Source organism: Tamandua tetradactyla, chromosome 4 (assembly GCF_023851605.1).
Source record: "Tamandua tetradactyla isolate mTamTet1 chromosome 4, mTamTet1.pri, whole genome shotgun sequence".
NCBI lineage: Eukaryota > Metazoa > Chordata > Mammalia > Pilosa > Myrmecophagidae > Tamandua > Tamandua tetradactyla.
In genome coordinates, this window is record NC_135330.1 from 136,900,009 (window position 1) to 136,912,970 (window position 12,962).

The following is a 12,962-nucleotide window of genomic DNA, read 5'->3' on the forward strand; positions in this document are numbered from 1 at the left end:
AAACTGCTATTACCCAGTGAATAGCTATTATTTATTATAATATTACATTTAATAATCTTGCTCTTTCAATTTATGCAGCATAATCTGAATCTCCTATTGGGGCATCACTACAAATACAATTTAAAAACTGATTTTACTCCTCAGCTTAAATCAACTTCCAGTCATGGCCTGTAGTCTAGAATTTCACTGATGTTTGTGATTTAGAATTCAAACAAAAAAAGAACTTTTGTAAGGTATAGCCAGTATAGTTTGAGGCAGATCAGGATAAGGGAAAAAATATCCAATAATAGAGAAGACAAATGGAGGTTTCATTCTACCAAGACTTCTATATGCTTCCTTACTGTTTCCGATTATTAAGCATCAATGGCAGCTGTCCCCCAGACCACTCTGAGTAGCCACCCTGATACTCTCACTTTTTGCCAATTGACAAGGAACTTCTGGGGGAACTTTTGAAAGCCACATTTTGCACAACTGTAATTTGATTTTATTTTGCATAATTTCCACCTATTAAAGTAGTCACTTGGATCAGAGTGTGTAATACCCTGAATAGGAATGATGAAGATAATAAATGAAAAATGAAGGGCAATATTCAAAACAAACTTTAGTGCTAACACATCACTTAATAGTCTGCAAAAAAGTATGGGTAAAATCTGCTTTATTTTGATGACCTGGAAAAGCAAAGAAATTTAAAGTTACATTCCATTTATTTTTCCAACACAAACTGCAATTTAGGATTCAATAGAAGGGTTATTATTAAAGATAAAAAGCATGCTGCTAGCTAGAATCCATGAGAAATATCAGGTATTTCAACACTGAACAGAAAACACATAAATTTTATTCTTTTTTTCAGGACAGATCTGAAGGACAAGCAAACTATCTATAGGTTTTTTTTCTCTGAATACCCAGACTCTAAAGGAGCAGATACTCTTAAATGCAAACCGTGATGGTGGAAGACTTTATGCTCCATTTATGAGTACTCTGCTTTCCAAGCCTACTGATTGAATACTGCAGCCTCTAATCAGTCTTATTGCCATTGCCACTGCTTCTGCCTCCAGTGTAAACAGTATGAAATGTTGCAGGCCATGTTGGTAGCATTGGGTAGAAACTGAGAATGAAGGGAAATAAAAACAACTGAGAAACAAAATGTTCACAGAGTTCTTTGCTCTTATCTATGTTTTAGATTTATAACATTCACCTACCCAAAGTAATCTATGTCTCAAGTCTTTTTTTATATGAAGCATCTAATGTGGAACAGAGATGAAATGTAGTCGCTGTACGGTCAGTAGTATATTGGATACAGTACGGGATTTGGAATTTTTTAAATGTGAAGGGCTGTGGACAGGGAATTGGAGACTTAAATGATCAAAAGGGCATTGGGGGCGGGCCGCGGTGGCTCAGCGGGCAAGAGTGCTTACCTGCTATGCCGGAGGACCCCGGTTCGATTCCCGGCCCCAGCCCATGTAACAAACAAACAAACAAACAAAAAATAATAAAATAAAAAAATACTTTAAAAAAAAAAAAAAAAAAGGGCATTGGGAGGGACATTGGGGAAGTCTCTATTGATAATCTTAACCTTTGGTGAATTTTTCTCCCAAGTACTTCTTGACAAGTTATTCTTCAAGAATTTCCAGAAGGCTCCCAGCACTCTTTCAGTCTAAAGCATTGAAGCAAATAGTTCTAAAGGTCTTATCTGGAAAATATTTCATCTTTCCATTTGCCGGCATATATGCATGCAACTGCCTCCAGAAAATAATATCTCCTCTACTCTAATATCTTTCATATTTTTCATGAATACCTCTCATTGCCAAATTCTAACCCAGAACTAGATGGAGACAGGGTTTTAGGGAAAGGTAGTTCTATTCTTCTCCTCCAGGAGGCAGAGCTGACCTTGGAGGGGAGTGGCAGTGATGCTCAGTTAAAATAGGTAAGCCATGCCAGAGACCCAGGCTCGATTCCCAGTGCCTAGACAAGTACCATCTTCAAATAAAGCAGGTCCAATCTAAAACTATGCTTTTGTATATAATTTAATTGGGGGATAATGTGAAAAAATTAAAAACAAAACTAGAAGTCCTTAAGACTACTGCTTTAAACAATATCCATATTCTTATCAATTACATGAAGATGATTACTACCATGTCCCAATATTATTCAGTCATAGGCACCCATATTTTTTTTCCAATTTTTCTTCATATAACATGATTATAGAACATTTACATTCTTGTTATCCTCATCTGTTTCTGTCCCACTCTACTGCTTTAAAAATGTGATATTCAGAATTAAGCAAGTCCTCATAGTGAAATCTGACCACTAACAGTACTGTGGGGCTGTTTTTTCAGTGATTTTCACATTACCCATGCAGCCCAAGTTTACATTAAGGTTTTAGAATTTGTTTCACACTTCTGCCTCACATTGAGCTTGCAATCACAATTTTCCAGTGTTTTGCACATGAGCCAATGCAAAGCTGAATCAACTTCCCTAAGTAGATTTTGCAGTCATTCTCCTAAAATCAATAGCTCAAGCCATTTAAGTGAATGAGAATTCCAAAGGAAAGATATCCAAGCATATTATGAGCAAAGGCACATAAACAGCAAATTAAGATCTGATATCTAAAGATTGAGGTAAGAGCTAATGAACTTGAATACTTAGAAGCTAATAAAGAAATAAAAAAAATAGAAAAACAAATTGACATAAAATAAACAAAGAAATTAGAGCCAGTAAAGAAGCTCATTCTGTCTCAAATTTAGTAAGAAAACTAGAATGATTTGCTATTAAAGAAGATAAGAAGAAAATTTTTCTAGCACAAAAATGTCTTGCTTTCAAAGCACAGCTTGAATAGAGTAGATGAGGACATATGTTTGATTGGGTAAGACTAAAAGGTAAATATGTAAAGAGGGATTATAATATCAGATGCAAAATACTTATTTTAGATGTCTGGAATGGAAAATAAAGATCTAGGAAGAGAACTGCCAGTAAATTTTCTTGACTAAAATAGTGACATGAGCATCTGGAAAATATTTAGACTTTGTCTTTCTTAAAGAATTTGAAATAATTTAAGTGTCAATAAACATGAAGCCACATATAATCTATTCATTATCTCAAAGGTAAATGAAGACAAAGTTGTTTAGAATGTTGAGTGTCTTTGTCAAAACTATTCTATATTTCTGTTTGAAATGTATTTTCCTATAGAATACACATTTTAAAGTCTCTAAAGAAAAAAAATTGTTGCTATTTTGTGATAAATTGAAGAACAACCCAAGCAGCTGTAAGGAGCACATTTTTTATTACTAAATTAATAATTTTGAACTAGACCAGAAGGGACCATTATCCCTCTGGGTATAGAAGCATATTGTTCTTTAGGTTAGCTAAACTAGGAGCTGTTAATTGTAATGAAATGTGCATAATTAAATGACTGCAGCTGGAATTTGATATTTTCTTTGACGAGTATTTGTTTACAATGATTTTATATGGTTCATATAATTTCAATAGTCATACAATGTCATGGAAAATTCTAAAGAAGGATTTAGCAATAGAAATACAAACTACATATTTCTCTTCTTTTCCATATTTTCATTTGATTTGCTAAGCTGCTTAAAAGATTAAAGCATAAAATGAAAATAATATTCAAATTCTTTCAAAGAATAACAACTAGAAGACTTTAAAATGGCTGACTCTCATTAGTGATTTGAGAAAGTGTTAAATTTCACAATATGAGCTTTGTAATAAATAGCAACTCTAAAGCTTAATGCAGATTAAGCTCATAAAAACTTTTCCCTTGTGTTGGAAAGAGAAATTTCTATAATTTGTGGTTGAGTGTTTGAATAATAACAATAAATTATTAATAACTTTAAATTAACCAAAATAATAATAATCACAGCAAAAATGGCTGGCATTTATATAGAGCTTATGGTATGTGTATGCCATCCCTGTATTAAGTGCTTTACAATGATTAACTGTAGGGCACGAAACATGATAGGTATGAAAATGTTGTAACTGGCAATTATTTTCTAGAATGTAGATAATGTTTTTTTAAAAAGAATCTCAGGGGTGCAAGGGTAGTGGGGGTGAAGGATAGTTCAGTGGTAGAATTCTCGTCTGCCATGCGGGAGACCCGGGTTCGTTCCCAGTCTATGTACTTCTCAGAAAACAAACAAACAAACAAAATTCCAATAAATGGTGCTGCAATAATGGGCTACCCACATGGGCATGGAAAAATAACGAAACGTGACCTTGCCATACAGCATACAAAAAAAAAAAAGAATCTCACACCATAAATTTCACACAGTTAAAATGTACAGTTCATGGTTATTAGTATCTCAAGAAAGCTGCTAAAAATAAACAAATATAAAAAAATCAAAGTGAAAAGTATAAAATAGGAAAAATTAGTTTAAATAATATTTACTGAGTGTAATCAGTCAGTTTAAAATTATAAAAATGGTACCGAAAGTTAAATTAATTGATTTATACATCTAAATATTGTCCCTGATTATAGAAGTTCCCAGGAGTGATTGAATCTAATATTCATGGTAAAAAACCTAATTTTTCTCTCAAAAACCATACAGTCTAGTCATATCAAACATAATATGCTGTGATAGAAATGTTGAGAGAAAAATCCAGAAGAAAAAGAGGAAAATGCAGCCTCTAAAATAAATATCCAAAGACAGATATATCGCAAGAAATTAAGACTAACTGACATTAAACAATGTAAAAATTCCAAATAATATCTATATATGTACAGCCTATAAAATGTAATTAAAACCATGCAGCAACAATAAAATCTTTTGTGTAGTGTTTTTTCTACTTTAAGATTATAAAATACTATGTGGAAACTTGTTTCCCAAATGAAAAATGTGGCAGTATACGAAAATCATTTCAGATCTAAAAAGTTGTTCAAGGTCATGATAGTAATTATTTTAACCTCTGATGTTACAGCATATATCTCTATTATTAAAATATTAAATTTCCTTACCATTGTGTAGCTGTGGGCCACCTTCATTAATTCAATGCATCCTTGAGCATCAGCAAATGCTCGGATCCCTAAACAGTTAGATGGATGCAGAAGTTTCATGAGGAAGTGACAGCATACATCAACTACTTGAGGGAGCTGAAGAAGGCACGCTGCAGCAAGGAGGTTTTCAATGGTGTCTTCCTTTAATTCCAAACAACCTAAATAGAAGTGAAGAAAATTATGAAACTGTATTTAAAACATAATTATCAACCGCTGTGGAAGGCAGTTTGGCGGTTCCTCAAAAAGCTAAATAGAGAATTGCCGTATGATCCGGCAATACCATTGCTATGTATCTACTCAGAGGACATGAGGGCAAGGACACAAACGGACATTTGCACACCAATGTTTATAGTAGCATTATTCACAACTGCCAAGAGATGGAAACAGCCAAAATATCCATCAACAGATGAGTGGCTAAACAAACTGTGGATTATACATACGATGGAATATTACGCAGCTGTAAGACAGAATAAAGTTATGAACTGTGTAACGACATGGATGGATCTTTTTTTTTTTTTTTTTTTTTTTAACATGGGCAGGCACCAGGAATTGAACCCTGGTCCTCGGGCTTGGCAGGCAAGCATTCTTACCTGCTGAGCCACCGTGGCCCGCCCTGCATGGATGGATCTTAAGGACATTATGCTGAATGAGATTAGCTAGAAACAAAAGGACAAATACAGTATGGTCTCACTGATATGAACTGACATTAGTGAATAAACTTGGAGAATTTCATTGGTAACAGAGACCATTAGGAGATAGAAATAGGCTAAGATATTGGGTAATTGGAGCTGAAGGCATACAAATTGTGCAACAGGACTGAATGTAAAAACTCAAAAATGGACAGCACAATACTACCTAACTGTAATACAATTATGTTAAAACACTGAATGAAGCTGCATGTGAGAATGATAGAGGGAGGAGGGCTGGGGGCACAACTGATATCAGAAAGAAAGATAGATGATAAAGACTGAGAGGGTATAATCTAGGAATGCCTAGAGTGTACAATGATAGGGATTAAATGTACAAATTTTAAAAATGTTTTTGCATGAGGAAGAACAAAAGAATGTCATTACTGTAGGGTGCTGAAAATAGATGGTAACTAATATTTTAAAATTTTAACTTATGTATGAGACTAAAGCAAAAAATGTTTATTTGGTACAAAATTTTTATTTTGACTAGTGCATTCCCTATATAACTTATGTAGACAGCTTAATTGAACACCATAAGTACATGGAACCTTGAGAAGAACATGAGATTTTGTTGGTTTGTCCAGAGTGATGCCCCGATAAATCCCAGAGTGATTTGAACAATGAATAAAAAAGTATTTGCAAAGTCCCCTTCAGGGAATGGTGAGAAAGGGGGAAAATTCAACTTCCCCAAGCTGAATTCTTGATATTCTCACAAGCAGTGTGGACAACTAAAGCTATAGGCTGAGTCCCCAATCTTGGGGTTTGTTCACATGAAACTTAACCCTACAAAGGTTAGGTCAAGCCTACTTAAAATTAGACCTAAGAGTCACCCACAGGAGAACCTCTTTTGTTGTTCAGATGTGGCGTCTCTCTCCAGGCAACACAACAAGCAAACTCACCACCCTTTGGGACATGACTCCCAGGGACACCCTCCCATGACTTCCTGGCAACTTAAGAGAGAAATTCTAGAATGAGCTGAGACTCAGCATCAAGGGATTGAGAAAAACCCTAGAATGAGCTGAGACTCAGCATCAAGGGATTGAGAAAACCTTCTCGACCAAAAGGGGGAAGAGTGAAATGAGACAAAATGAAGTGTCAATCAGTGGCTGAGACATTCCAAACAGAGTTGAGAGGTTATCTTGGAGATTACTCTTATGCATTAAATAGATATCACCTTGTTAGTCAAGATGCAATGGAGAGGCTGGAGGGAACTACTTGAAAATGTAGAGCTGTGTTCCAGTAGCCATGTTTCTTGAAGATGATTGTATAATGATTGTATAATGATATAGCTTTCACAATGTGACTGTGTGATTGTGAAAACCTTGTGTCTGATGGTCCTTTTATCTACCTTATCAACGAATGAGTAAAACATATGGAACAAAAATAAATAACAGGGGGAACAATTGTTAAAATTAATTTAGATTGAAATGCTAGTTATCAATGAAAGGAAGGGGTAAGGGGTATGGTATGTATGAATTTTTTTCTGTTTTCTTTTTATTTCTTTTTCTGAATAGATGCAAATGTTCCAAGAAATGATCATGATGATGAATATGCAACTATGTGATGATATTGTGAATTACTGATTTTATATGTAGAATGGAATGATCAAAAGTTAAGAATGTTTGTGTTTGGTGTTTTTTTTTTGTATTTTAAAAAAATTTAAAAATTAAAAAACAAAACATAATCACGTATACCACTGTATTAGTCAAATCATTAGGTCCATCTGCTAGAAAACAGGTGAACCCAGATTACTAATCAAGATAAATACAATAGCTTACTATAGGCCAGCAACTGTTTTAAGCATGATGTATTTCTTACCACATGTAATGTTCAAAAATCATCTAGGATTCATAAAAGCAGTTTCAGCTAAAATATCAGTATTTGCTTTAGCAGGAGTTATTCTTCTTCCCTTGTTTGTAATTTTTTTAAGGGAGAAATAAGGTTCAGAAAGGTTCAGAATATGTCTACAAACGTAGGAGAGCAGAGAGCCACTAAATTTCTGACAATGTATAAATGGGTGTATGATGACTGTGTTTTATATGAGTGGATAATTCATGGATAAATACATATGTAGGTTGCCAATATTTGTTACTCTATCCATGTTTATAGTTGCACATGATTTTTCTTTCCTTTGTGAAAGAGTTATCTCAACCTCACAACATGAGCTCTTGAGTGTTTCCTCTTTTTTCTAATTTCTGGAATAGTTTGTTAAAGAATGGGACTGTGTCTGCAATGTTTGTAGAATTCATCTGTAAAACCTTCTGGTTCTATCTGGAGTTAGATTTTAATTAGTATCGCAGTATCTTTATCACGGTGAGTTTTTGTAAGTTAGACATACTCAGGAATGGTATATTCCATTTTAGTTTGTGTGGTCCATATTCCTCGCCCTTTGTTAGATATATTTCCATTCGAGTTTGGTGTGACGTTTAATGTGTCATCATCAGTAGGCCATGAGCATATGGATTTGTGTTACTATCAGAAAAAGGCATTTACGAAGTGAGTGTTTTCTTTTCTACCAGTTACTTAAAGATGGCAAAAAAAACAAATCTTCATGGATAGAGGCTATACATGATTTAGGAATCCTAAGTCCCTGAGTCATCACCCAGAACCACTAACACCAACTCTTACATACATGAATATTTAATCCTATGTTCTAGGGGCATTATATATATATATATATATAGTTTAATTGGTTCATGCTGTCTAGGATACTCTAAATTATAAAGCTTTTATTTTAGTTTAGTTAGCCTGTAACTCTAATTGCATGAAATTTTTTATACTGTGCATTGTTTAATTTTGCCTTCTATCATTTCTTTTTTGTTAAAGTAATTGATCTTTTCAGTGAATTGTCTAATGAATTAATAGCCTTTTAGAGAATCAACCTTTTTGGTTTGTGTTAATTGGTAATGGACGTGGATATTTTAGGAGTGTAATTATTTTATGAATTTTGTTTAGAAATTTTTTGTCCTTATTAATATGAAGATGAACACCTTCATTAATTCTGATAAATTTCATATCCAATTTTTATTCAAATATTTATTCTTCCTCACCTTTATTTCCATTTATTTTCTAAAGGCTATATATTGCATGATCCTATTCTTTCCTCCATGTATGTTATTTTTCTGGGATATCATATTCATAAATTCTTCCTGCAGAATACATAATATTTTGTCTAACTCTTACTATTAAAACTGCAGTAATTATTTTACTTTTACTTCTAGAAATTCTGTCCTTGATGTTTTTTTTTGTGCCAGAAAACTTTGTAATATTTTCATATCTCCCTTCACATTTGCAAATGCACGCCCACAATTGGACATGGAACATCTCCATGGAGATAATATAATCAGAAGTTTCCAGCACACATTATTGAGTCAGGACTCAATAATTGCCTCCTTAAGTTTGAATCAGGATTAAAACATGGCTTTTCTGGGATACATAATACTTTCACACTGGCACAGACTATTTGAAAGATTTGTAGTAATGTTTTCATTTTTCCTTGACTATTGATTTTCTATTTCCAATCTTCCATCTTTATGCAACTTCACTAATTAAGGCTTAAATATTTAAACAAAAATAAGAACCTATGCTCTCAGTTTAACAGTGTAATGTTTACAGATGCCTTTCTAAGAAAAGAATGTTCTATTTTATTTGTCTTTCTGAGCCTTCTAAATTTAACTGAACTTGGAATCACCCAAGCTAGTTTTATTTATATAATTTTTGCCTGAATAAGACACACATTGCAACTTTTAATTGTCAATGATGGTGATTAGCTCATATATGATAGTAAAATCATTTGTGAACTTAGAAGACAAGCTACAGCAAATTTGAAACTCAAGTGTGAGACCATGGTAAGATATAATTCTGATGAGACTTGATTATTAATATTCTGCCCTCTAATTGAAATTTTTATATTCTGCCCTCTAATTGAAATTTGTAAGTGTATTCTTGTAAGCTGGAGTTTATTTTCTAACTTTGCAATGTTAGTATTTATTTTTCTTTATCCTTTTCTCATCCTGTAAGTTTCTATGAAATCTGTTAGAGAAGTCTATTTTCAAAAACTTAATTTTCACAGACAATATTTTTTTAAAAAATCAATAGAATGTAGATATTTCTACACTGTAACACTGTCTATTTTTTTACCCCACCAAAGTTTAATTCTGAAATATTTTAACCTTCAAAAAATTGCAATAATAATACAATGAAAACCCAGATAGTCTTCACGTGGTTTCAGTATGTGCTAACATTTTGCCATATTTATATGTGTGTTGAATATGTGCATATGATTATTTTCTAGTTGCTGAGTTATTTGAGAATTCCTTTCAGCCATTCTGATATTTCATCCCTAAATATTTCAGCATGTATCATCTAAGAAACAGGACACAATTATTTGCTAACAAACAAATTTCCCCAAATGTTCAAATAATATCCTTAATAGCTTTTATTTATTTCAGTATATAAGCAAGGATCACACATCAAACTTATGTCTCTTAAATCTACTTTAATTTAGAATAGTTTCCCAGTCATTTTGTCATTCATGAAATTTATATTGTGAAGGTCCAGGATAAATATTTTGTAGAATTCCTCACTTGGAATTTGTCTGATTATTTCCTCATGATTAGATTCAGGTGAAGCCTTTTGGAAAGGGTATCAGATAAGCGGTGTTGAGCAAGGTGCCGTATATCTGGAGACACATGAGGTCAATGAGCCTCCTTAATGTTGGTGTTAAGTCTGATGCCTTTGTAGGGCAGTGTCTTGTAGATTTCATCATTTTAAAGGAAATTTTTGCTTTGTTGAGTAGGGGATACTTTTGCTCTCAAATGTGACATTTCACCTATAACTTAACATGTTTAATAGATAAAGAGTCCCATGTTTTATTTATGAGTTTTTTTAAAAGGATAAGATAGCAAAGGATTCTAAAGCATTCTTCCAAGTGTAAGGAATTTAAAAATGACCAGAAGAAGTAGAGACAATAAATTGAAAAGAATAGTAAATAAGAGCAAATTTAAAATTACTTTTCATTACATGTTGACTTCAGTTATTTACTACTTAAATTTCTGTTTTGATATAAAAGCTGGATATTGGATTGATAATGAAAGTTAGAAGTAGATATTTAAATAGCAAGTAGATGTAAAATGAAACAAAGTCCCTATTGTTCAGATGTTATTAACTAATAGAAAATTGAGGCTGTCGGGACAATTCATCAGAGGAGATATTTGCCAATAGCAGTAAAATTTTTTGACATGCATATATTTCACATTATCAATAACATAATAGTTCAATAATTATGCCAAATAAAATATTTATCTGATATTGAAGGATTTGTACCAAATAAAATTTGACTAATTTCATCAATCCTAGTAACTACTATATATACATAAGGAATCTTATATATATATATAAGGGATTTCGAATACTAAGTGCCAAAAAAAAAGTTCAGGAGATAATAGGGCACTAAATTTTTCATATTAACTTTATATCAATGACAGAATGTGCAGCCATATGTCTAGAAATACATAGAAGGGAGATAATATGAAAACATTAAAATTTGTATTATTTTTATAATTGATTTTAAATATAACAATTTTTAATTTATATATATCATTAAATTTTATCAGTGTTTGAAACCTTTAAAAGAATTTTACCTAAAGCTGTTCAGTAAATTCATCAGGAAGATAATTTTATGCTTCTTAACACAGATTTTGTGAAAGCAACATAAAAATGATTAATGCTAATGGTACACCTTTATTGATACCATTTTTCTTTGAATTCTGAACATTGGGAGGATGGCTGCTTTACTTTTAATGAAAAATTCTTGTGTTAGGTGAATATAAGGATAGTTTGTGCTCATGGGTTGGAAGATACAATATTGTGACTTTCAATTCTCCCCCAATTGACGTGTATTTATTATAACCATGAAGAAAGTCCCAGCTGGAGTTATTTTGTAGAAATTGCAAAACTGATTCTAAAATGCATATGGCAACGCAATGGAGTAGGAAAACCAAAACATTTTTCAAAAGAACAAATTTGGAATAATAATAATACCATCCGATTTTAAGATTTATTATAAAGCTACCATTAATCAAATTATTATGTTGTCCTGAAAACAGACAAGTAGATCAAACAAAAAGATTGAGTCTAGAAGTATACTCATACATATATGGGCAGCTGATATTTTTCAAGGATGTAAGGGCAATTCAGTTAAGAAAGGATAGTCTTTAAACATATGGTGCTGTAACAGTCAGATATACATGTGCAAAAAATGAATTTTTAACCATACCCACACAATACATCAAATTTAATCAAATAGATAATAGACCTAAATGTGAAACCTACAATAATAAGCATTCTATAAGAAAACATAGGAGAAAAAAATCAGTGACTTTGGGTTAATAAAACATTTCTTTGGTACACCGAAATCATATCCCACAAAAGAAAAAATTGATAAATTGGACATCATAATAATAAATAAAAAACCCTGTTGAAAGAACAGATTACCCCTAAACTGTTAAAAATGTTTGCAAATCATAGTGTGGAGGATACATAAAGGATATATATTCAGAATGTATAAAGAAAGCCTCATACATCCCATACATCCAGAATGTATAAAGAAGTTTCAAACTCAATAAGATAATGAAAAAACTGAATTAAAAATGTTGCCAATGACTTAAACAGACCTTACCAAAGATGTATGGATGAAAAATAAGAGCATAAAAACATGCTCAAAGCCTTTAGTTAGACTGACAAAGAAAAGAAGAGAGATGACACATATAACAAAAATCAGAAATGAAAAGGGGGATATTATTAGTGACCTCCACTGAAATAAAAAGGATTATGTAATGACTACATTAATGAACAACTGCAGGCCAATATATTACACAACCTAGACAAAATGGAAAAAATCTTAGAAACACAAACTCCTTTACTCAAGAAGAAATGAAAGATCTTAATAAACCAATTAATAAAGGTCTGGGATCAGGTGGCTCACCTGAGGCCTTTCAAATTAAGAAGGTTTAACTTGAATTTGGCCCAAACTCTTCAAAAAAATTGAAGAGGATTGAATGCTATGTTACTCTTTCTGTGAAGTCAATTTCACACTAATCCCAAAGCTATTTAAAGATAATGGCAAGAAAAGAAAATTGAAGACCAATATCTTATGAATATAGAAGTAAAACTCCTCAACATTATACCAGCAAACCAAATTCAACATCACATTAATAGGATTATATACCATGATAAACTGAGATTTATCGTTGATAAACAAGGGTGAT

General features: G+C 32.4%; 1 protein-coding gene across 1 annotated transcript in view; it reads right to left on the bottom strand.

Moving 5' to 3' along the window:
• Nucleotides 1-12,962, bottom strand: part of KLHL1 (kelch like family member 1) — a 462,919-nt gene that overhangs the window by 271,338 nt on the left and 178,619 nt on the right. The window contains exon 4 of the mRNA XM_077155842.1: nucleotides 4,967-5,163. Coding sequence (XP_077011957.1) covers nucleotides 4,967-5,163 — 197 coding nt within the window. The remainder of the gene's footprint in view (nucleotides 1-4,966; nucleotides 5,164-12,962) is intronic.